Raw genomic sequence first — 25088 nt, forward strand, 5'->3', positions numbered from 1 at the left:
TGAAAACCACTACCCGGTTTGCTGTTACAATACTTACTTTGGCCAATTACAAAAGTAGTCTACAATATTATGCAGAAAGCTTTATGGATAAAGTGTCTGTTTCTTGGAAAAAGAAATAAGCTTCTTGCCCTTTAAAAATGGTGTGTACAGTTCAGAAATTATAATTTCAATATCTACCATTAACTAGCAAGACGTCATCAGGAAACCTAATAATAAAATGAGTCCACAAAATTCCTATCTTGCTCCCCTCGATGTCACAGCTCCCACTGATCTTGCCTTTTCCTCCTATGTCCGAAGTATCCGCTCTCCTTTCCAAAGCCAATACCCTACTTATGCTTTTCATCATTTCTTCTATTTCTTTCAAGGTCTTATACCTTCAATTATTTCCTTTGTCTCAATTTTCCATTTTTTCTTTAAAGAACCATCACTATCTACCTACCAATATGCACAAATCACCCGGATATATAAAAATAAAAACAAACAAAACAACAAAATTCGCCTTCTACCTGTATTTCTCCCTAATTCCTAAAGCGATTCTTACTTTCCTCTACTGTTTCCATAGATACACATTCTTTTACTACTGGCAATATTTTTTCCACCCCATACATTCAAAGGAAACCACGCTCTGGAGGTCACAAGGGACTCTTTATGTACAATCTGTGATACTTTCTCAGAATTTACATTCTTTGAATTCTGAAGCACTTGATAAAGTCGACCAACTGTTGACCAAACATATGTTATCTGAATTGCTTATAGTTATAATTAGAGAAACCAGATTCAAACCACGTTAGCAAAAAAGGGAAATTATTGCCTCCTATAACTGGGAGATGGAAGGGTGTATTTTGTTTTTGAGATGACTGAATATGAGGGCTCTCTCCATTTCTCCTCCCTGCTTCTCCTGCTTAATGAATTCCTTCTCTTCTATTACCAACAGACCCTTCTGTGGAGGCTGGGCAAGCCATGAATGGACCCAGATTTTCTTCCTCCCAGTGCCAAGGAAAAACACATTTTCCTACATCTGTACATCAATTCCAAAGATGCCACATAATTGGCTCTGCTTAAGTCACATGTCCATCCTTTTTTTTAAAAGAGATTTTATTTATTTATTCATGAGAGACACAGAGAGAGAGGCAGAGACATAGGCAGAGGGAGAGGCAGGCTCCCTGCAGGGAGCCGAAGAGGGACTCGATCCCAGGACCCTGGGATCATACCCTGAGCCAAAGGCAGATGCTCAACCACTGTGCCACCCAGGCATCCTTCACATGTCCATTCCTGGACCAACTTGTTTTGCCAAGGAAATGGGTGGTATGGTTGGTTCTAGCCTGAGTCACATGTTTAGTTCTGTGCTAGGCTTGGGGTACAGGACTGTAATTGGCAGCCTCTCCAGGACTCAGAGCAGAAGGATTTCCCAAAATAAAAAGGAGAATTTATCAAAGAAAAAAGGGAACAAAGTGCTGGACAGACAAAAAAGATATCCATCCCTTTGTATCACTGAGTGCCTTCTAGTTATTTTTGAATCTCCTTCTCTGTGTGTCTGGGCAAAGGCAAAGCAGGCAGAAGTAGATGGTGTGTGGGGGAAGCAGTGAATTGTCCCGCTTGCCTCGAATACACTTTAGGGGGCCGGGGAAGTGGGAGTAGCAGGATCAAAATAAAAAAGGTGACCTTAGATGTCAGAATATGAAACTCAGATTTTATAGGCTAAATTTTTGCAGACAGGATGGTAAAACTATCCAAGTTGTGGCTTAGGAAGATACTCTGAAGACCACAGCCAGGCTAATTGGCAAAGGGAAGAGAGTGGAACAAGGATACCGGTGAGGCAGCTATTGCAATTTCCCTGAAATGATTATTTTAGGGAAAATAAAGACAAGACACCAGAGAGGTTGTAAATAGGACCATCTCTTCCACCTGGTAGCAAATATTAAGACAGGTAACTCTTAGCATGCAAACGAGGGCAACAGGGAGATGCTTACTGATGCATTAGAAGTTCTGTTAACCTCATTGTTGCTTCTCTAGTCCATGCCCCCCACAAATTGATATAATTGGGGCCTGCTCTTAAGGGTGAATCCTTTGGTTTATTCAATGGCTGTCGTAAAGTTTTAGCCTACAACTTCTAATAACTATAATCCCCCAATTTATCTTTGGGCAATGATTATAGCTTCCACCTATATTATCTCTACTTATTCCTAACATTGGAAGATAGGTACCCTCAACTGATAAGTGAGAAGATTGAGGCTCAAAGTCATTTTTCAAAATCGCCCAAGGTCCCACGATAAGTACGTTACAGAGCCAGGATTCAAGGCGAGGCTTTCCCACACCAAATTCAAAGTGTTGCCTTCAAGCCTACTGGTTCCCCAGGCTTCCTTCGTCTCCTGTCCTTATTCTAGTATTGACTCGGCTCTAGGCCAAGGCCCAGCACACCCTCCCTCCTGGGTGCAAACGAAGATCTACAGGCCAACCCGTAATGAGCTCAGAGGGAACCTGCAGACAGGCAGGCGAGAAGGAAATCATGGGAGGGAGATGGAAAATAGAATTCTTGCCAGATGCTGGTCACATAAATGGATACTGTCATCTGAATCTTTATAGTTGATACTCCCGAATCTCAAAAATGTAGAAAAATTGGGGACTTTTGTGTGTACCATCAAATGACCAGTTATTAAATGTATATAAGGTAGATTTTGATATTCATTGCCTTCCTTCCTATCGTGCTTGTGCCCAGCTTAACAAATCGGAATATTGTTACTTGCTAAAAGCAGCACAAGAGCTACATCAGGTGAAGGCAGGGGGAGAGGCCCGTGAAAGTCCACCCAAAATGTTCGTGTATATTTTGTGTACAAGAAAGAAATCAAAATACGCAAAAATTTCATTGAAGTGTTTTTCTACTCAAAAGTCTTGAGTTAGCTGTTGTTTTGTGCTGTCATCCGACTGGACAAATTTGGCAAAACAAGGTAGCCAAAGCGCAGAAAACAAGCTGCTTGTTTTTCATGGACTTAGAAATTCCCAGAAGTCATCAAAGTTAAGGAATGAGATAACAATAAAAAATTAACATGCCTTTCTTTTTTAGGCATCCGAGGAAGCACAGGTATTTTATGCCTCACTGGATCACAACTGTGAGGGGAAGCACAGGAAGACCAAGAAACAGAATAATTATGTGTTAGACAAGGATGAAGATGAGCAGTTACATGCAGAGGATGTCAGCCTCTCTAAGACCACTTTGGTAAACAGTTTCCCACTTGAGAACCAGGAAATAGAGGAAAATGTTCATGATGATCCCATCAGACTGTTTGGATTGATTCGTGCAAAGAAAGAATCTATAAACTAGCTGGACTGTGACCTAGCTCAATAACCTGGCTCTTATTGGAGATGTTAAAGAAAACAAAATCCGTATACGGCACAACATGGTATGGGAGGGCGACGATCTAAATCGTTTGTTAGGGGGATGGTGGCTTATCTCTCATCCAGAGCTTAGGTTCTTGCACACCAAATGTAATGGCATGAAAATTAGTTGTTTAGATTTGCTTAACACATGCCTAGTAGTAAAATGTAAAATGAAACATTTCAAGGTCGCAAATTGAGCCTAATTACAAAGTCACAAATTCACCAACAATACTTAATACTCAGATAAAACAAACAAAAAATGTTTTAAGCATAAGCATCTTCTAGAACATGTTGAAAGAAAAATAAAATCCACTCTTAAAAAAAATCTTTCATTTTTCATTGATATGAAAAAATGAAATTGAAAGAAATTGAAAGAAATTGAAAGAAATTTCTAATCAAAACACATGAGACATTAAATATATCCCTACAAGAAATGGAATTAAGAAGTATTGTTTCCAAATGGAAGTATCCTTATTACTTTAAAAAATTATTATAAAGTTAATACGTGTTCCTTATAACAATAAAAATAAAAAAGGATTTGGATATTCCACTCGCCAGAGATAATCAGTATGACCAATTTTCCATATGTACACACATGGGTTGTCTCTTTCTTTTTTTACCAAAAAAAATAAATTTATACATATTATTCAAATTTTTTTCACTTAATATACTGGGGACTTATTTTCCTTGTTTCTTTAACTAAGTATAGTTACATACTATAATTTTAATGACTGCATAGCATCTCACTGATGACTACATAGAATTTATTCAAATAATTTGAAAGTACATTTAGCTTACTTCCAAGTTCTGTTTTTCACTTTTACAAATAATATTGCAATGAGAATGCATTTCCACACGTTTGAGTACTTACAGGACTTATTGAGGCTAGATGCCTAGGAAAGGAATTGCTGCTTTAAAACATGTGCATAGTGAATCTCCATAGGATATACTTCTAAAAGGTCATGAGTAGGTCAGAGTATGTGTCCAATTTCAATTCCTAAACTGCCCTCCAAGAAGCTATTTAAAAACAAACCTTTCTGTTATCTTCCTCCATTTGAAAGAGGAGTTTGGTTGAGTCTCAAGTCATCACTAACCAAAGAAAATGTACATGGGAGCTGTAGTCCTGCCCTCTAATCAGGACTGAGTGGATTTTACTCATTCTTTCTTTAGTTCCTTGTTGAGCTCCTAGCACAGTGTAGGCACTAACTTAGACACTGGTTTACGAGGAAAACAGAGGTAAAACAAGGTAGACACTGCCCCCATGGAGCTAGAAATGTGTAGAAAAGATGAGTCTCAGTTTAATAAAGTGTAAGTACTAGGGAAAAAATAAAATAAAGAAAATGGAAGAATCAGAAACAATAATGGGGAGAAGGGCATCTCTGAGGAGAACATTTTAATTCTGAGAATTGAACAATGAGGAGCCATCCACCTGAAGAGAGAAGAAGGAAGAACTCTATCCACATTTAGAAGTACCAACTTCTGTCAATAATTGTTTTTCCATTATGAAAAAAAAAAATTAAATGCCAATGCTAAAGTAAAATATTTGAAGTCTACAATGCCATAAAAAATTCCAAAAAATATTAATATCTAAGGGCAGGAAAAAAGAACCAGGTCCCTGGTTTTAGAAAAGAGCCATAAAAACATAGAAATAATAATTATATATTGACTTGAAATTTTCAAAATCTCACTATTATGTGCATTTGTGTTACATTTCTATACATACTGTGGTTCAGTAAAAATAAAGTTTATATTTTTTGCAGTTACTTCTTCCTGTAACTAATCTACATCATTCACTTACTCCTAAAGATATTTGAATTTTTTGCCTCTGGTTTATATCATTTGAATTCTACTCAAATATACTTGATGACTGATAATTTGGAAGGTTTTTAACTACAAATGTAAATTTCCTAATAGAGAAAAGACAATTCAAGTTATCTATTTCCTGTTGAGTGAATGACGTAGTTTGCATCTTTTGAGGACCGTATCCCTCTCGTCTGAGCAGTTAAATTTCTTGGCATAAAGTTGTTTGAAATATCCCCATATTGTCCTTTTAATATCTGTAGAGTCTAATGATTTAACCTGTCTTTGATACTGGGAATTTGTCCCCCCCACTTTGTCTAGATAGAGATTTATCAATTTTATTGATTTTCTCAAATAACCAGTTACCATTCACATAATTTTTCAATTGTTTTTATATTTTTGTTTCATTATTTTGCCCTCTGATCTATATTATTTTTTCTGATCATGTGTTTTCATCTGTGTGTTTTCTTTTTTTGGCTTCACAAAGTGAAAGCAGGTCAGTAATGAGACCTTTCTTCTTGTCTAAACTAGGTATTTGGTCTTATAAATCTCCCACAAATTTTGATATATTGTTTTTATTTATTTCAAATATTTCTACTTTCCGTTTGATTTCTTCTTTGGCCCATGGGTTATGTAGAAGTGTGTTACTTAGTATCCAAGTATTTTAAGAATTTCCGGATCTCTTTTCGTTATTGATGTCTAATTTAACTCCATTGTAGTAAAAAAACATGACTTGAATCCTTTTAAATTTATTGAGCCTTCCTTTAATGCCCAGAATATAGTCTATCTCAGTGAATGATTATATGCATTTGAAACAAATGCATAGTCTATTTTTGTTGGATAGAATATTCTTTAAATGCCATTAGTTAATTTGGTTGATAGAGTTACTCAAGTCTTTTATATCCTCTCTATTTAAAATGCATTTTTATAGGCAGCATAGAGTTTGTTTTGCTTTTCTAATCCAATCTGAAAATCTCTGCCATTTAATTAGGGTGTTTGGACCATTCTTATTTAATGCAGTTATTGATATGATTGGGTTTAAACCAATACTTTTGGTCTCTGTTTTCTATTTTTCTCATCTCGGCTTCACTCATTTTTCCCTTTTTATGACTCCTATATTGCAGTTGATATCTGAACATTACAAGGGTTAGGGACATAACTCCCTGCTCCCACAGTCAAAAACCCACATATAACTTTTGACTTAACCACTAATAGCCTCCTGTTGACTGAAAGCCTTACCAATAAACATAAACAGTCAATTAGCACATATTTTGTATATTTATGTATTATATACTATATTCTTACAGTAGAGTAAGCTAGAGAAAATATTGAGAAAATCACAAAATACATTTACAGTACTGTATACTGTACTAAATTTATAAAAAAATCTGCATGTAAGCGAACCCATGCAGTTCAAATCCATGCTGTTTAAGGGCCAACTGTACATTGGTAATTTTTTATGACTCTGTTTTATCTTCATTGTTGGAATATTAGTTAGAAGTCTGTTGTGCCATTTTAGTGATTGCTCAGAGTTTATAATAAACATCTTTAACTTATCACAGCCTATATTCAAATGATATGCTACTACCTTGGTATAGTATAAGAACCTTAAAACAGTATACTTCTACTTCTGCCCTTCTGGCTTTTGTGCTCTGGGTTTAATTTATTTTATACATTGTTACTATTTTTCCCTTAATAAGGAATTATCCTTGTTATTTCTATTAATAAGGCCAATCCTCTTTTCAAAAGATTTAAATAATAATAAATAGCTTCATGTCTATCTCTATAGTTAACATTTTCAGAGCTCTTCAATCCTTTGTGATCACAGGCTTCTATCTACTATCATTATTCTTTAGCTTAAAGGACTTTCTTAAACATTTTTCTAAAACAGGTCTGCTGGTGATGAATTCCTTCAGCTTTTATGTATCTGAAAAACTCTACTTGCCTTCATTTTTGAAAGCTTTTCTCTGGGTAAAATAATTGTGGTTGAGTTGACTATATATTTCAGTAATTCAAAGATACTGCTTTACTGCTTTCTCAATTACATTTTTCTGAAGAAAAAAATCTAGTGTCATATTTGTCTTTGTCCCTCTGTTATTTCTTGTTTTCTCTGATTGTTTTAAGATTTTCCTTCTCACTGTTTTAAATAACATGCCTTGGAGTAGTTTTTTGTTTGTTTTTATGTGTCTTGTATTAGGACATTCTTGAGCATCTTGAATCTGTATATTTATAGTTTTCATCAAATGCAGAGAAATAAATGACCAATATTTCCCTAAATATTTTTCCTTCCCCCCTCATCATCAAGTTCTTCAATCACTTGCAAATTCTCCCACATTTCACTAATACATTTACTTCAGTCTTTTTTCTGTGCTCCATTTTGGATAGTTTCTTTTGCTATGTCTTCAAAGCTACTGACCTTTGCTTCTAAAATGTTTATCTATCAGTAATCCAAGATAGATATTTTTAAATCTCAATTTAATTTTTATCTCTACAAATTCAGCTTGAGTAATCTTTTTTTCATTTTCCACATCTCTATCAAACATGTCTAACCTTCCTTCTCACTTTTTGAACATATTGAATGTAGCTTTAACAACTACTATAATGTTTTTATCTACTCATTCTATCATCTCTGTCTTCTGCGTTTCAACTGACTAGTTTATCTCATTATGGGCTATATTTTCCAACTTTTTAAAATTCCTAGTAATTTTTAAATTTTTTAAGATTTTATTTATTTATTCATAGAGATGCAGAGAGAGAGAGGCAGAGACACAGGCAGAGGGGGAAGCAGGCTCCATGCAGGGAGCCGGACATGGGACTCAATCCCAGGACTCCAGGATCACGCCCTGGGCTGCAGGCGGCGCTAAACCGCTGCGCCACCGGGGCTGCCCCCTAGTAATTTTTAATTGGGCAGAAGACATTGTGAAAATTACTCTGTTTGGAGATGGATATTTTGTAATCCTATTAATACTCTTGAGCCTTGTTCTGGAAAATAGGTTACTTGGACACAATTTGGCCCTTTAGAGTCTTGCTTATATTTCTTTTTTAAAGATTTTATTTATTTAATTTATTTATTATTTATTTATTTATTTATTTATTTATTTATGAGACAGAGAGAGTGCATGTGACTGGGGGAGGGGCAAAGGGAGAGAGAGAATCTCAGCAGACCCTGCTCAATTACAAGGTGTTCTGCTCTGGTTGTGGAAAACAGGTCCTCTGTCCAGTCTTGTGTGAGGCATGGGCACTGCTTTCTCTAATCTTTTTTAGGTGGGTCTTTACCTTCAAGCTTTTGGTAGCTTTCTTACATGCACGTACTGATCAGTATTCAGCTAAATTACTCACGGGGACTCTACATATCTCAGAGTTCATGTACGGTTCTCTCTCCTCCAGTACTCCACCTTCCTGGCTTTTTTTTTTTACATGAAGCTTCATCTTCTTGGCTCTGGTGATCAGTGGACAATACCCACAATGCCTCTACTTGCTCTAAGGCCTGAAAACTTTCTCTAGACAACAAGATACGGCAACAGTAGAGTTCACCTTATTTCTCATCCTTCAGAGATGATTGTCCTCCATTGCCTGATAGCCAATGCCTTGAGTGCCAATGTCTTATATACTTTGTCTGGGTTGTAATTGTTTAAGGTCGGAGGGTATATGTATCCAAGTGAGAGGGTAAATCTAAAATGTAATTTCATCTTAAGACCAGAAGCAAAACTCCAAGTCTCTCATACCACTTTGTAATTCTATAATATATTTTTCGTGTAATTTAGTGTAATTCTGTAACCTAACTTGTAGTCTTTTAAATGTTAATTAGTAAGCTATGAATTACTGATCATTATGCAATTATTAAGGGTATATGTATACTTTACCTGTGGCAGTTCTCAGGGCTTATGTCCCAGAGGAGTCTCATTATAAGCATTCACATTTCAACTAAGAAAAAATTGCACAGACAAGAATACAGAGAAAATTTGCAACTAGAAAACAGATGAATTCTCGATATTTTCACTGAGAATGTTAAAGCTCCAAAATGTTCACTCGAATTGCAAGAATAATAGCAATAACTCATTTCCCTTTGGTATTATAGGGCTTATTTCTGGCAAAGTAAAACTAGGGTGATTAGTTTTGAAATATGCTCTAAATCTCTGAGGTTTTTTTTGTCACTTGATTAACAGAACAGACAATTTATATTAAGACACTAAAAACAGGAAACACCAAAATTTAGAGAAGGAAGCAAGAAAGAATACAAACCCAGTAGAAGTGCTCTCTTAATCCTGCTTGTCATTCCTTTAACCTGTTCTGTGGGAAAACACCCTACCCACAAGCTTCTACAATCTAAGAAGTCATGGCTGCCTGGATCAGAGGTGAATACTCGAATCAAGATAGTTAACTCATCTTCAGAAGCAATCTATACATAGATGATTGAACAGTGGTCACTGAAGCGAGAGCCATAAGGACGCCATGAGATAGAAAGGGGGCTTTGGGAAGCGAGGCATGATTACAAAGGACAGAAACTAAGAGTAAATGCAGGATGATAGTCGCTACAGAGTGGCATTCAAGACTCCATAACTAATCAGACTAATCAATTTACTACCATAACAACAACAACAACTAATATTAAAAACTTGCTAAGTGTAAGACACTGAGCTAAGTGTTTACTTGTATACTTAATTTAGTCACATAAAACCCTAAAAGATGGATGCTATTAAATACTAACGTTACAGATGAGAAAACCAAGACTGATGAAGATTACTTCCCTAATAGTGCACAAATAAATTGTAGATTCAAGATTTGAACACACAGTCTAAGTCCAGAGCTGGCTCTGTACAGAAGTGATCATTTCAGTTGGCCCTAAGACCTTCGAGCTCTATTTTTGGATTGTCGTATTCTCCACCTATTTGGTCATAATTAATCTCTCTCTACTTTAAATAGACTGGGTTTCTACTATTTAAACAAATTTTTTAAAAAATATTTTATTTATTTATTCATGAGAGACAAAGAGAGAGAGAGAGAGAGAGAGGCAGAGACACAGGCAGAGGAAGAAGCAGGCTCCACACAGGGAGCCTGATGCCAGACTCAGTCCTGGGACTCTGGGATCATGCCCTGAGCTAAAGGCAAATGTTCAACCACTGAACCACCCAGGTGTCCCTGAGTTTCTATTATTTAAAGTCAAAACTATTATTAAAACAAAATAAAAAACATTTCTTTAAAATGTTGAAAAATAATGACAGTTTATGGTAGCTTTCACACACTGGAGCCTCTCCAGTTTAGGACAAATCCAAACATAAGTCCACCTAAATGACAGTCTGTTGCTCCCTATAAACATTAAGTCATCTCCCACAAAATATTCATATCAAAATGTTTTTACTGGGGCACCTGGGTGGCTCAGTGGGTTAAGCCTCTGCCTTTGGCTTGTGTCATGATCCCAGGGTCCTGGGATTGAGCCCCACCCACATTGCTCACACTGCTCAGTGAGGAGCCTGCTTCTCCTTGTCCTGATGCCCCTCACTCATGCATGTGTGCGCTCTCTCTCTCTCTCTCTCACATAAATAAAATCTTTAAAAACAACAGCAAAGTGTTTTTACAGGAAAGTATTTTATCAATGACACTTGCTTTTAAATACCTTGAAAGACAGACATCATCATTTTGATGATTTTTTTATACAAAGGTCATGCTCATGCCCCTCAAAAGACAAAACTTAAAACTAACTTAGACACACAAAAAATTCCAATATTAAAGCTAAACCCTCATTTTCTGCTCAATTTTGTCCCATTTTATCTGGGGGTGGGGTGAGGATTAAAGTTATCTCATTTAAAATTAGAGAAATCTTTGTATTTAAGCCAAAATGAAAAGTGAATAAGCATTTCAATCAGTAGTGTCCTTGGCCACCTCTGAAGTAATGAACAACTCTCTTGGTCTGTTATAAAACTGGGCAGTTTTAGTGGAGCTTTAATTTTGTTCTGTTTTCATCTCAATTGATTGAAACAAGAATTGGTAGATTAATTTTTAAAAATGATCCAAGCATTGGATAATAAAAAGAACATAAACATTTTGACCTCAAATGTATACACTTTTCGGTATTAACCTTTTGACCTAGGGCAAGACTTTTTCTTGAGTACATCTATGATGGGATTTCCATGCCATATTTTTTATTTAAATCTCACTGACTATAAAACACTGTCTAAAGCCCCAGTTTTAGTTTCTTTAAAGTAGAATAAAACTTTAAAACATTTGTGATGAAATCTAAGTGCAGAACTTCTCCAGATATTTGGCCTTTTTTCTAAGACTTTTATAAGTACTGCTACCATCTAAAATTGGCAGCAATTTTTAAGCAAGTTAGGTTTATTGATTTTTTTGCAAAGCACCAAAGTTAATTATGAAAGAAAATGTTCCTTCCGCACCCATATTTCATTAGGAAACATAACAATTATCTTATGTAACTACAGTAACAAGTATAGCTAGAACAATCAACTTTAGAAATGAATACCACTGACTCTTGGAAAGCGTACCATGCTGGGGCATGTAGGAAACTCAACAGGTGATAAGAGGAATATCTACTGGCCTGAGTGGTTTTTTTTTTTTCATGCTGTGGTCGAAAGTCAGTCTGTTTACAGAAGGGAGAGAGAATAGCTCACATAAGTGGAGATCACTTAACAAGTGTTCTACTTTACAAATCTAAGTCAACTTTACAAAATGAATTTTCAGAACTGGGAGGGTCCTCCACACCTGCAAAATCTCTCCCACACAAGTCATAGTAGTACCTGAAATTCTGCTAATAAGATTAATTATTGAATTAAACATTATTGTGTTTTTGTAATTATTCTTCAAATAACTGAGAGAAAAAAAAAAAAAACCCAACTAGGAGAGAGTTTATTTTTTCTTTGGGTAAAGCCCATCCGGAAACACAGCTGGCCTAAGATTGCCCCCACCCAGCTTTTAAAATCTCTCCAGTTTTTTTGGTTCTGTAGAGTGGAATTTGGTTTCTATCCTCTACTGCCATAGTCTTGAGTAAAGTCTTAATTGTCTGTTTAACTTTGTCCAGTGCAATTGATACTGAATGCATAGCTAAAGGAACAATGCCCTCCCTATAGCTCCGTGTGGCCTTCATTGGCCCTCATCTCCTCCAGCTGGAGGAAAGATCTGGTGCCTGAATTTAAGCAGCCATATTAGATCACAGGCAAGAGGCCATGGGCTGGGGATGGCAGAGAAACAAGGTAAGAAAAACCTACCTCCCTAACACGCAGACCACCACCACACCAGCCTTGGACCAACTATCTGCAGCCTCTTGAATGTGAGAGAGAAGTTTCTGTTTTATTTAAGCCATTGTTATTTGAGTTTTCTGTTACTTGTGGGTGGACTTGATCTAATATACCCACAAATATCTTGGTTTCAGTTTTTAGTGAACTTTTTCCCAAGAGGTAATAAGGAGTGCTAAAATGATGTCATATGGGGTGAGGTGAGGGTGTCAGAGTGAAATCTGTGGCGTTGTTTTTTTTTTTCTTCCTTTTACAGACTGAATCTACTTCACATCACTCAGAATATTCTTAGAGATCTTTAAAAAGCCAGTTTTCAGGAAGATTAATATTAAAATTCCTCACAAATACATAAACTTGTTCCTCCCCATTAAAATTTAGAATATCTTATATATGACTAGGAAGGCTAAATTTGCATAGTTATTAATTATTATATTCACCAATTCAGAGGAAATACAATCAAGAGAATAAAATTGTGCCTTCAGGAGATCACTTAAAAGAAAATATTTGGCAAGACATTTACAGATACTTTAAATAAATATTAACCAACCTATTTTTAACAAAAGACCAACAATCCCTTGGTTATTGATACTTCATTCACTCTCTCAATCTCCCCATCAGATTGTTAAGGACAATATCACTGGCTGTATTTTCAATTATCCAGGTCACATTAGTCTGACCTAATTCATTCAACCTAGTAGGCCCCGAAGACAAGCCTCCAGCAAAGATATAAATCAAGTTGGCTGCAGAGTTCAGCTCTGATACAGGTGAAAAGAAAGGAATGGAGAAGTGGGACAGTCACTAATCTCCTAATCAGGGGCAGGTCTGCAGCATCTTGTGGTGGGGGACTTGGGTGAACACAGAAATGGGTCCCTCTCACTGAGAGTGCTGCAGTGTCGCCTGCTCTATAAGGTTTAAACCTTGGATTACCTAAAGAGGAAAATGTGATGTTTGCCTGTCAGTTTGGTCATTCTTGCATTCATTGCATTCAATGACAAATAGCATGTTCCTCATTTGTAAAATCAGAATATGGAAGGTTAATGCTAGATGCATCTTCTTTCACTGTTAATAAGTAAAATCCTATTCATCCTTTATTCCACCTCTGCAAATCAAAATGAGACCTTAAGCCTGGCTTTTACCTCCTATGCTAAGTCATGAAGTTAACAGAGCCTCATCTAAAAAAGAGTAGAAGTCTTCACAATTAACAAAAAAGTCTAAAAGAGATAAAGAGATATCCCCTCTTTCCTAAAGTTACAGAGAGAGAGAGGTTTCTGCATCATAAAACACATTCAAGAGGTCTGATTTGATAAGGTATTAAATTGAGAACATTCACAAGAGAATCAATCTTATTTCCTCTAACAAGGAGACTTGTGTGAATATTCATAACTGTTACCAGCTTGTAGTGTTCTTTCTATTAATTTAAATTTGTCCTTGAAAGTATCAGAAAAGATTCTTGTAAGACTTTGAAGACTTTAGAGATTGTTGCCATGCCCTGTAACAAATACTAACAAATACCGAAAAAACTTGCAATTCTGAATGGTTATCTCACTTGACCTGGTAATATTGTTATATCTGGTATCTTAGTGCTTTTAAACATAAATACTTAGTGCTTTTAAACATAAATAGCAGATCGTATCAGAAAAGAATTCACTGCCATGATGGAAAAAATTAAAGCCTATGACTACAACTTTCTTGTTTTAATAAGAGATCAAGTCTATAAACTTATCAGAAGTAATATTTCACAAATATTGTGGAGGAATAATCCACCTACCTACTCCCTATCCGTAATATACCTAAAACATAAGGATACAAAAAGTTGAAAATAAAAGGATGAAAAAAAATATAAGTAAATAACATAAAAGGAAGTTGGCATGGTTATACTGTTAGACAAATGGACAGGAAGACAGAAAGCAAGACTAGAGTCACTGCAACTAATGAAGTTAATATTTACTAGGAATATTTAAGAATGCAAATTTGTATGTACCTAATACCATCCGTAAAGCCAACATTTATGGAACTACAGAGAGAAAGTATAAAAATAACAGACGTAACCACAACTTTCTCTGTAATTAATAAATTAACACACAAAAGAATCAAGTAAGGATTTGAAAAATTTGCAAAACATAGTCAATATTGACCTAATGCAAAACCTGTAAGCTGCTGTGCTCTGGCAGCCTGTTACAGTATATTTACAAGTCAGATGAGACCTCACTGGCTCTGTTGCAGGGAGAGCTGACAGCGGGCTGGGTGTCTTCACCCTTACAGATCTGTCTCATCTGACCACAACCAACCTCATTCATTTATCCCAGTAAGACATGATCAGAAAATGTTTGTGAAGAACTGGGAAAAAGGGCTTGTATAGAAAACTATATTCAGCCAGTGGACATTATTTTCAGGAATGCATGGCACCTTTATGAAAATCATTGACAAAAAAATAAAAAAGAAAAAAAGAAAAAAAAAGAAAAAGAAAAGAAAATCACTGACTACATTCTAAGCTATAAATGAGTCTCAATATATGTCAAAGCACCAGGATTACACAGACATATTCCTTGACAATGAAACTAAGTTAGAAATCAATTTTTTAAAAAAGTTTAAACATCCATACATTTGGAAATTGTAAAAACATATTTTTAAGTAACCCATGGATAAAAGAGGAAATAATTAAAGTCAAAACTGAAAGCTAAAATGGAACTGCAATTCCACTTCCTTGTGTATTGTAGGCAAATGTAGAACCTGGAGTGCTTATGTTAGGAAAAAAAAAATAGGGTGAATACTGAAGGGTAAAATATCTATTATAAAAAGTTGGAAGATGAACATCAATGAGTCTAAGTAGAAAGAAAACACATGAAGAAGAGTGGCAAAAAGGAAAAATAGAATTAACAAAACCAAACTTCTTTCTTCAAAAAGGCCTAACACTGCCAGTCTTCTAGATCAGTGGTTTGCAACTAAGAGTAGCTTTGTCCCCCTGTACCCCAATCTTTCTTTTTAGGGGTCATCTGGAAAAATGTGCAGACATACTGTAATTGGAAATACAACCCAGGGTGGGGGGCACCACCGGCATGTACTGGGTCCAGGCCAGAGATGCTACCAACCACCCTACCACGCACAGGACAACCTGAAAGCAGAGAATCATCTGACCCAAAATGTCACGGTTGAGAAGCCCTGCCTAGCTGGATGGATTAAGAATAGAGAGAAGCACTAGTAAACAATATTAGGAATGCAAAGGACATTCTGATGTCCATAAATACAGAAAGAGATTAAAAAGGATAATGAGAATAGACCTATGCAAACATGGGTAGACATTTAGACAAAAATGCATAAATTCATAGAAAAATACAAATGATCAGAACTAGCTCAAGGAAAAAAAAAAACAGAAAAGTCAAAGATTTCCTATAACTGTTGAAGAAATTGACTCAAGAGTTCACTATCCTCCTGCAGAAGGCAGGCACTTCTACACCTGCTGCTGATGAGAGCAGGGGGTCACCCGCTGGGGGGCGAGGGGACAACGCAAGAATTACAAGCTCATTTGCTCTTTGACACAGGACTCTGATTTTGAAGAATTGGCCCTGTGGATACATTGGTATGTACGGAATCATATTTCCGTACGGCAAACACTGCAGCATTATTTGTAATAGTGGAAGTTTGAAACAGTAGGAATCCCATTCAAGGAACTCTGGTACTGCCACTCAATGGAATATCAATGAGTGTTCTAAAGAGGAATCAGGACATGCTCTGTCCATTGGTGTGGAAATGTGAACATTTTTTAAAAAGCACTGTGTACAAGAGTGCATAGAGTACACCACCTTTTAGGTAAGAATGTCAGGGCGAAGAAGTAAGAATATACACCTATTTGCACTTACTTGTATTTGCAGGAGTATGAATATGAAAGCCTCCCTCCAGGGAAGTGGAGGGGCCTCCCAGAACATAATCATAATTGAATTTCACACAACCTTGACAAGCCAAGTCACGAAGCCAGAATTAATTTGATTTACACGAATAAAGTAATATACCTTTTCTTGTCCCCGAGTGTTGTAGAACAAACTCATACCTTCCGGACCACAGTGGTACATTAAGGTTTTCAATAACTGATTGATTTTGTATCATTTTATTTGAAAACCAGCCCTCTTTTGGAGTATGCAAATTAAAAAAAAAAAACACCTTAGAGTGATGGAGGTTCGTATTTTATCCAAGATCATGTAGTTATTACTACTGCCTGCAAAGACCCACAGGTAGACCCTCTGTTCTACTCGGAGACATCAACCCAGATGAATAGGGCTTCGCACAGAAATAAATCACACCACGTACCTCTTACAACTGCCCTATTTTCCACTGGTCTAATTTTATACTAGAGGGTTGACATAAAGTAAACCTTTCTTGATGGAGGAAAGGTGTCAAAAGAGAGGACTGAACATCATCATATAGAAGAAAGAGAATTCATTCCTACATGTATTCACTTTCGCCCAGATTGAATTGTTTACCTACAATGTGACAGGCACAGTTCTAGGCACTGGGGTTATGATGAGGGGGGAGTCCCATGGTCTCTGCCCTCAAGAAGCTCCATTTCAGTGCAGTTCCACGAGCACTGCAGCCTTGCCCCCTCCTCTCATTCTGTCTGCTGGTGTTTCATTTCTTAGGAATTTATAGCCTTGAGGTATTATTAGAGCCACAGGGAAGGGGGAAAGGCAAAAATATGGAACACGACCTCTTTCCAGGCTTTTGTTTAATGATCGCCCCAGATTCACCACCCCTCAGATGGCTCTGTCAGTCGTGTGCTAAATATTAACAAAGCAACATCATAAAACTTTCTAAATGTTGACATTGTTGTGTCCTGATTATTTTATTTGGCTGCTGTTTATCAATAGAAGCTGTGCTAAAATGATACAAATTTCTGTCTTGAAAATTTTATTGGCCTCATTTTCTAGCGAGGATAATTAAACAAGTAAAGATAATTGGACAAATAAAGATGAGAAAAGCGTGGCAATCGCTTGTCATTCTATTCTCATCAGCAGATAATTCATCTAGCTCAGACATGCTGCTATTTAATCTCTCTCCTTTCAATTTGGGTAATGTTGCACTCTAATCAGGGGAATTAAAAACACACTCAATTATAAAGGAATGTTCCATAAGGTAGAACAGAAAGGCTGAGCTATCTCTGTGTGCATTTTGCTTAACGGCACCTGCTAATGTTTTTGCGAAAAGCAAACTCTGACTCTGCTTTGGGAGGTGTTCGATGAAAATCGAATAAACGTTTGTTCAATAATCAATAACTTTGTGTTCAATAAGGAAGAGGGAGAGATTCTGACGTGAAAACAAAAGCTTCTACTTAAATTTGAAATTTGTCCCACTTCTCCAAAATTAAATATACTCATATTAAAACATTCCACTGGATCTTTGGGCTTTGGTAATTTCATCACGGTTTATCCATAATAGCTTTTTCCTTTCATCTCTAGATATGGCATGGGGGGAGGAACCCCCACCTAAACAACATAATAACAAACAGCTGTTGGATGTGATAGGCATTTTCTAGGGAAGAAAATAGGCTTAATGGTATTTTTTTTCATCTTTTGTGTGTGTGTTTTGAAAGCTGTTTGTCAAGGAACAGTTTGTTTATAATGTATTTATCATGATGTATAAAAAGTGAGAGATTATACAATAAGTCTAATTATGCCCTGCATGTTGGAAACAATTTTTCCCTGAGTAGGGCCAGAAAAGAATTCCTATGAAAAATCCAAAATCTACAGTGATTCCAAACTGCTGTCCCTGGTCATGCTGGCCAGGAGTTGGTTCTGACATTTCTCTGTTTGTACTCTTCCAAGAGAGCTCTGTAGTAGTAGAGCCATAATACGTAAGACACAGCATCCAAGAACTTGCAAGGGTTTTGTGGGACTGCTCCAAGATATCCTGCGAAGCAAAACGTTTCGCCACTTTTCTGACAATGTACAGACCTAAGAGGAAAGCCTTTCTGTTTATCTGGATTGAAATTCAATTTCATTTCAAAAATAGAAATTGAGTTAAATCAAGCTATTTGCTATTTATTGCATAGATTCTTACGTTCTTCAAGAGCTCAGTCCTCTACTGGACAGAAAGTTAAAAAGGTCAGGAATCCCTCTGATAAATGGTGAGTCATGATTTGGTTTCCATTTTGCTAAGGTGTAAGCTGAGTAGCTTATGTATACAGATATAATGGTCAAAAAAGGAATTGGAGGATTTTATTTTTAAATCGATAAAAATTTTTGCAAATCTCCAGAGTTGCCTAACATATTAGAGCGGAATCTGCTCCTGTCTGGGCCTCTGTCTTATCCACTTGCTGCTTTGGAGATGGTTTATCCAGCAGAGGCAGTCATATATATACCCCTGACCCATGGCTGACCCAAGAGTGTTCCACAACTGCTGGCCGGTAATGTGATCTGTTCTAAGGATTTTGCCAAGGCATGATGACAATTCACTACACCAATCACATGCAATCTCATCATTCTTTTAGAAATATTGAGAAAACCATATAATTGGTGGTGAGTCTAGAATGGGAGAGGCAGAAAGAAGCAGAGGGACAAAGATTATCAAAGAAATACAGTGACACAATGCTAGACCAGAAATCCATGTATACATGCATCTAAAGAAACATCTACTAGAATTTACCTGGTGTCACCAGAGCTGCTGTCAGTCAGACAGTCAGAGCTATTGCTGGGACATGAAGCTGCTTCTGTCTCAATAAAGCCTGGATATGCAGGTAATTTCTTCATTCAACAGTATCACATGTATTGAGCAGTTAGTATATTCCAGGCATTGTTCATGATGGGGACAACATCAGTGAAGTAGCAAAACAACATGCCATGTCCCTCATGGGGTTTACATTTTAATAGAGACAGAACATAAACAAAATAACTAAATTATGTGGTAGGATAGAAGGACAATTGCTAAGGAGAAAATAAAGCAGGAGAGGACATGTGGGGATGAGAGAGCAATGGACAGTTGTAGTTTTATTCTTTTTCTTATTTGAGGATAGTTGACACACAATGTGACATTAATTTTTGGTATAAAACTTAGTGATTCAACAAATTTATACATTATACAAGTGCAGCTACCATCTATCCGATTATATTGTCAGTATTGTGTCGTTGACTGGATTCCTTATGCTGTGTCTTTCATTCGCATGACTTATCTGCTCCATAAACTGGAAGACTGTATCTCCCACTCCCCTTCCCCCTTTTTGCCCAACCCCTCAACCCCTCCCCTCTGGCAACCTTCGGTTTGTTCTCTGTATTTATAGGTCTGCTTCTGTTTTTTGTTTGTTAATACATTTTGTTTTTGTTGCTGTTAAGATTTCATTTATGAATGGAATCATATGGTATTTGCCTTTCTCAGTCTAACGTATTTCACTTAGCATAATACTCTCTAGGTTCATCCATGTTGTTCTAAATGGCACGATCTCATCTTTTTTTATGGCTGTACGATATTCCACATATACACCAAATCTTCCTTATCTGGATGTGAGTAAAGAATGCTGCAATAAGCATAGAGTTGGATATATCTATTTGAACTAATGTTTTCACTTTCTTTGGGTAAATACTTGATAGACTTATTGGATCATGGGCATTTCTATGTTTAATTTTTTGAGGAACCTCCATACTGTTTTTTTTTTTTAAGATTTTATCTTTTTATTCAGGAGAGACAGAGAGAGAGGGAGAGAGAGAGAACGAGAGAGGCAGAGGCACAGGCAGAGAGAGAAGCAGGCTCCATGCAGGGAGCCTGACGCAGGACTCGATCCCAGGTCTCCAGGATCAGGCCCTGGGCTGAAGGCAGCACTAAATCGCTAAGCCACCTGGACTGCCCCTCCATACTGTTTTCCACAGTGGCTACACCAGTTTGCATTCCCACCATCAGTGCACGAGGGTTCCTTTTTCTCCATATCCTTGCCAATACTTGTTACTTCTTGTCCTTTTGATTTTAGCCTTTTAAAAAAAAAAAAAAAAAAAAAAAAGATTTTATTTATTCATGAGAGTGACAGAGAGAGAGGCAGAGACATAGGCCCTGGGATCATGACCTGAGCTGAAGGCTAATGCTTAACTGACTAAGCCACCCAGGCACCCCCCTAAAGGGAAATTTTAGAAGTGAAAAATATAAACCTTAAAATGAAATCTCAATGGATGGGCTCAACAGCAGAATAGAGAGGACAGGAAAAAGAATCCATGAACTGGAAGATCAAATAGTAGAAAATCAATAGATTGAACACAAATAGGAAAATACACAGAAAAAAATTAACAGAGCCCCTGGGGTCTATGGGATCATAACAAGATCTAACATTAGTGTCATTGGTATCTCCAAGGGAGAGGAGGAAAAGGCTGGGGCTTAAAGATACTTGGAAAAAATAATAACTAGAAACTTTCCAAATTTGGCACAAGACAGAAACCTACTTTTCAAGAAGCCTAATGAATCCCAAATAAGATAACCCCCAAAACATTCATGCCATGAATGGATACTGAATTTTGTCAAATGCCTTCTCTGAATTGATATGATCATGTGATTTTTCTTCTTTTATCTGTTAGTATGGTGGATTACTTTGAACATTGATTTTTTAAAAATATTGGACAAGTTTGTATATCCCTGAGATAAACCACACTTGGTCATGACTTATGATTCTTTTAATATATTGCTCAATTTTATTTGCTAATTTTTACTTAAGTTTTACATATATATTCATGAGGGAAATCATGATCTCTGAAACATCTTGCTTAGATAAATCTATATAGAAAGACAGACTAACCAGATTAACTAAAAAAATTTGAAAAGAGATGAATAAAGTGTAATCAGTCTACCCAATTTTGTAATTTACATAACTGAAGTAATTAAAGTTGTGTGGTTATTGGCAGAAGGATGGACACATATTAGTAGAGCAGAATAGGAAGTCCAGATATAGACTCACACAAACATGCTCAACTGATCTCTGATAAAAAAAAAAAAAAAAAAAAGGAAAAGTTGCAAAAAAAAAAAAGGTAAAGGAAATTTAGCCTTTTTCAACTCAAGGTGCTGGAGCAAAGAGACATCCATAGGCAAATAAATAAATAAACAAATAAACAAACAATGACCTAACCCTCATATCTAATATAAAAATTAACACCAATCACAGACTTAAATGTAACATATAAAATTATAAAACATTTAGAAAAAAAACATAAAATCTTTGTAATCTAAAATTAGTCAAAGAATTCTTAGATGACACCAAAAGCTCTATTAATAAAAGAAAACTTGATAAATTAAATTTTAGCAAATTAAAAATTTAGGTCCTTAAAAGATCTTGATAATATGATGAAAAATAAGCTACAGAGAGAAAATATCTACAAAAGACATACCTGACAAAGAATTCTCAAAATTCAACTGTTAAAATTCAATTGGGAAATGGACTAAAGACATTTCACTAAACAAGATCTACCAATGGCAAATAAGCACATGAAAAAATATTTAATCATTAGTCATTAGGGAAATGAAGATTAAAACTATAATGAGATGTTGCTACATACCTATCAGAAGGCCTAAAATAAAAAAAAAAAATAGTGACAACACCAAATGCTGAGGAGGATGTGGAAAAACTGAATTATTCACATATGGCTGGTGGGACTGTAACCTGGTACAGCTACATTGGAAAACAGTATAGCAAGTTCTTTAAAAACTAAACCTGTAATTACCATATAACCCATCAGTTGCTCCTGGCATTTATCCCAGACTTATACAGGAATGTTTATAGCTAGCAAAAAACAGGGAATAATCCAGATATCCTTTAATGGGTGAATATATAAGCAAATTGTGCTATATGGGTGGCTCAGCAGTTGAGTGCCTGCTTTCAGCCTGGGGCCTGATCCTGGAGTCCTGGGATAAAGTCCCATTTCGGGCTCCTGCATGGAGCCTGCTTCTCCCTTTGCCTATGTCTCTGCCTCTCTCTCTCTGTGTCTCTCATGGATAAATAAATAAAATCTTTAAAAATAAAAAACATATTATGGAATACTACTCTGATGCTATTGATACATGCAATTATTGATACACGCAACGACCTCAATGAATCTCCAGAAAATGTTGCTGAGTTTAAAAAACCGGTCCCAAAGGTTACATGTTGTATGATTTTATTTATATAACATTATTATAATGCAAAATTATGGGAATGGAAAATAGGTTAGTGGTTGCCAAGGGTTAAGGAAGAGATAGAAGTAGGTGGAAAGTGGATAGGGCTGTGACTTAGCAAGATGAGAGATCCTATGGTAGGACAAATATTATGTAGCATAACTGTATCAATGTCAATGTACTGGTTATGATATTGTATTAAGTTTTGCAAGATGCTACCACTGGGGAAATTGGATAATGGGTATTTGTCTAACTATTCCATGTGAATCTACAATGATCTAAAAATAAAACTATGTAATTAATAAAAAAAAAGTGCTATGTGAATATCAATATGGAAAAAGAAATGAAGTGGTAGGTGGTATTCAATATGATTCCAAGGTTTGAAAAGTTGTGCTGTGTCCAACATATGTAATCATAATCAATTAAAAATAAATTTCAAATATTTTCTTTCCCAAAATTTGTATTTTATTCCAGACAGTAGCAAATTTACATAATCCCACTTCCTTGTGCTTTCGCACCAATTCAGTCACATGGCCTTCACATAAACCAAGGATAATGACATATACCCTTTCCAAGATCTCAAAATGTAGTCTGAAATGGCCAATGTTCTTCATGCATACCAAATAAGTAATTGAATTACCATTGTTTTGTAAAACCCTGAGCTGAACTGGTCTTCCTTTTTCATATTCTTTTTCAAGAGTTGCGATTTTAGACTCATAAGGTCATTTATTTGGTTAATAACTCCCACTAGGCTTGTACACCCCAAGAAGGCATGCTCCCTGTCTGTCTTACTAACTGCTTCCTTAGTGTCTGTCTCGGAGTCTGACAGATAATAGGTCTACAACACTTAGTGAATTAAAATACAAATTAATGAATGACTCTTTCCGTCTCTGCCCACTTCACCAGTTCCACTTTTCTAGTGGCACAGAGCCTCATGGACTCATCTGTCCACCTAGAGAATTCCCTGGATGGTAGTCTCAATGCAGGCTACGGTTAGAGAAATGTGGATTCATCTTTCTCACTTCATTTCAGTTCATCAGTGTAAGGGGTATCCAGCTGTCCCTGAGGTGATGGCTGCTGCCACTGCCTCCTATCCCTGCTGGAAGTCATTTTAAAAAATAAAACAAAGGAAAAAAAATTAGCATCTACTCAGTTGGAAATAATGCAATTGTGCAAAATAACCTTGTGCCCTAGTTCATTTAATTTAGATTTGGTTAGAGATTTCCATTTCTTTAAGGCCGCAGGGCCATTAGTCTGGTTTTCCTTAGGACTTCTGCTGTCAAAAGGTCAGCCTAACAAATCACAGAGAAAATAATTGATCTTCTACTATACTACCTGCATTTTAATGTTTCATGATCCCAAACAAGTCACACATCCCATTTTCCTCACTTGAAATGACCTTAGCATTTTAAATTACTATTCAGTCAGTATACAAGATATACACTAGCTGTGACCACACTAGCTTTGTTGAAATGTAGTTCTGCCTTAAAAACTGTAGTTGGAAATACTAATTTTCAAAAATAGGAATCAAGCAGAGAGTATGAATTTTAATGGGCAATCTTGACCTATACAGAAAAAAAATGATGTATTTCCTAACTTTACTCAGAACAGGGAGCAGCAGTGTGGAGAGGGAGCTACTTATTTTCATTTGTATAGACACCAATTATTTTACAGAGAGGTCACTGAACTATCCATAATATGTTAATTATGTTGGGCATTCACTGCTAATGCACGCATTTCACATTTTTTCAAAACAGGAAATGCAAGAGCAAACAACAAGGGAGAAACAACAGCAATTTAGTTTTTAATGTAGGAATTGCATTTCTTACACATCTACCTTGTAAATGTCCCCTCCAACCATTCCACTGTCCCCCCCACCCCCCCCCCCCCCCCCCCCCCCCCCCCCCCCCCCCCCCCCCACCTCCAAAGCCCACTCTACTACTTCTGGTCTTCACCTTGATCACCTGTTCTAACTCACCTCATAATGAACTGGATGATGGATTTTTTTTTTTTTTTTTTTTTAAGGGATGCAGTGTGTGTAGGCCCTCAGAATTCATGATTGGATCACAAACTACCTTCACAGATTATTTCAGGAGAAACCCAAGTAACAGAAACAATATTTCAAAGTCAAATTGTTTTGCTTTCAATGGCATCCTTCTCAAATCAGCACTGGACAAAATTACTGAACAAATTACCATTGCTTCTTTAGGTTTCATATTATTTTGCTTAACAAAAATAGAAACTCATCAAAACAGACTTTCCTTCAAATAAACACTATTGGAAAAAGATTAAAGTGACCAATTCTTTAGATGGTGATTTTATGCCTTTTCAATTTGTTTTGTGTAATTGAATTATTTGCAGTGTTCCATAGTCATACTTGTATGTAGATTCCTGGTCTTGCATTATCGTAAACAGAATGCCTGCATCATAAATCTCTGCCTTGTTTATTTTCTTGTTCAGTTTCAAATAAACATGTTTTTAAAACTTAACATCATCTTCCTATAAATGTTCCTTACTTCTTACTTTTACCATATTTAATTATAGCAAACTGTTCACATC

General features: G+C 36.3%; 1 protein-coding gene across 1 annotated transcript in view; it reads left to right on the forward strand.

The window, feature by feature from the left end:
- The window catches only part of TRAT1 (T cell receptor associated transmembrane adaptor 1), a 36741-nt gene extending 31001 nt beyond the window's left edge, over positions 1-5740 (forward strand). The window contains exon 6 of the mRNA XM_038582751.1: positions 3062-5740. Coding sequence (XP_038438679.1) covers positions 3062-3319 — 258 coding nt within the window. The 3' untranslated portion in view covers positions 3320-5740. The remainder of the gene's footprint in view (positions 1-3061) is intronic.
- Positions 5741-25088: the final 19348 nt, after the last annotated feature.

The sequence above is a fragment of the Canis lupus genome, chromosome 33 (assembly GCF_011100685.1).
Source record: "Canis lupus familiaris isolate Mischka breed German Shepherd chromosome 33, alternate assembly UU_Cfam_GSD_1.0, whole genome shotgun sequence".
NCBI classification, from domain to species: domain Eukaryota; kingdom Metazoa; phylum Chordata; class Mammalia; order Carnivora; family Canidae; genus Canis; species Canis lupus.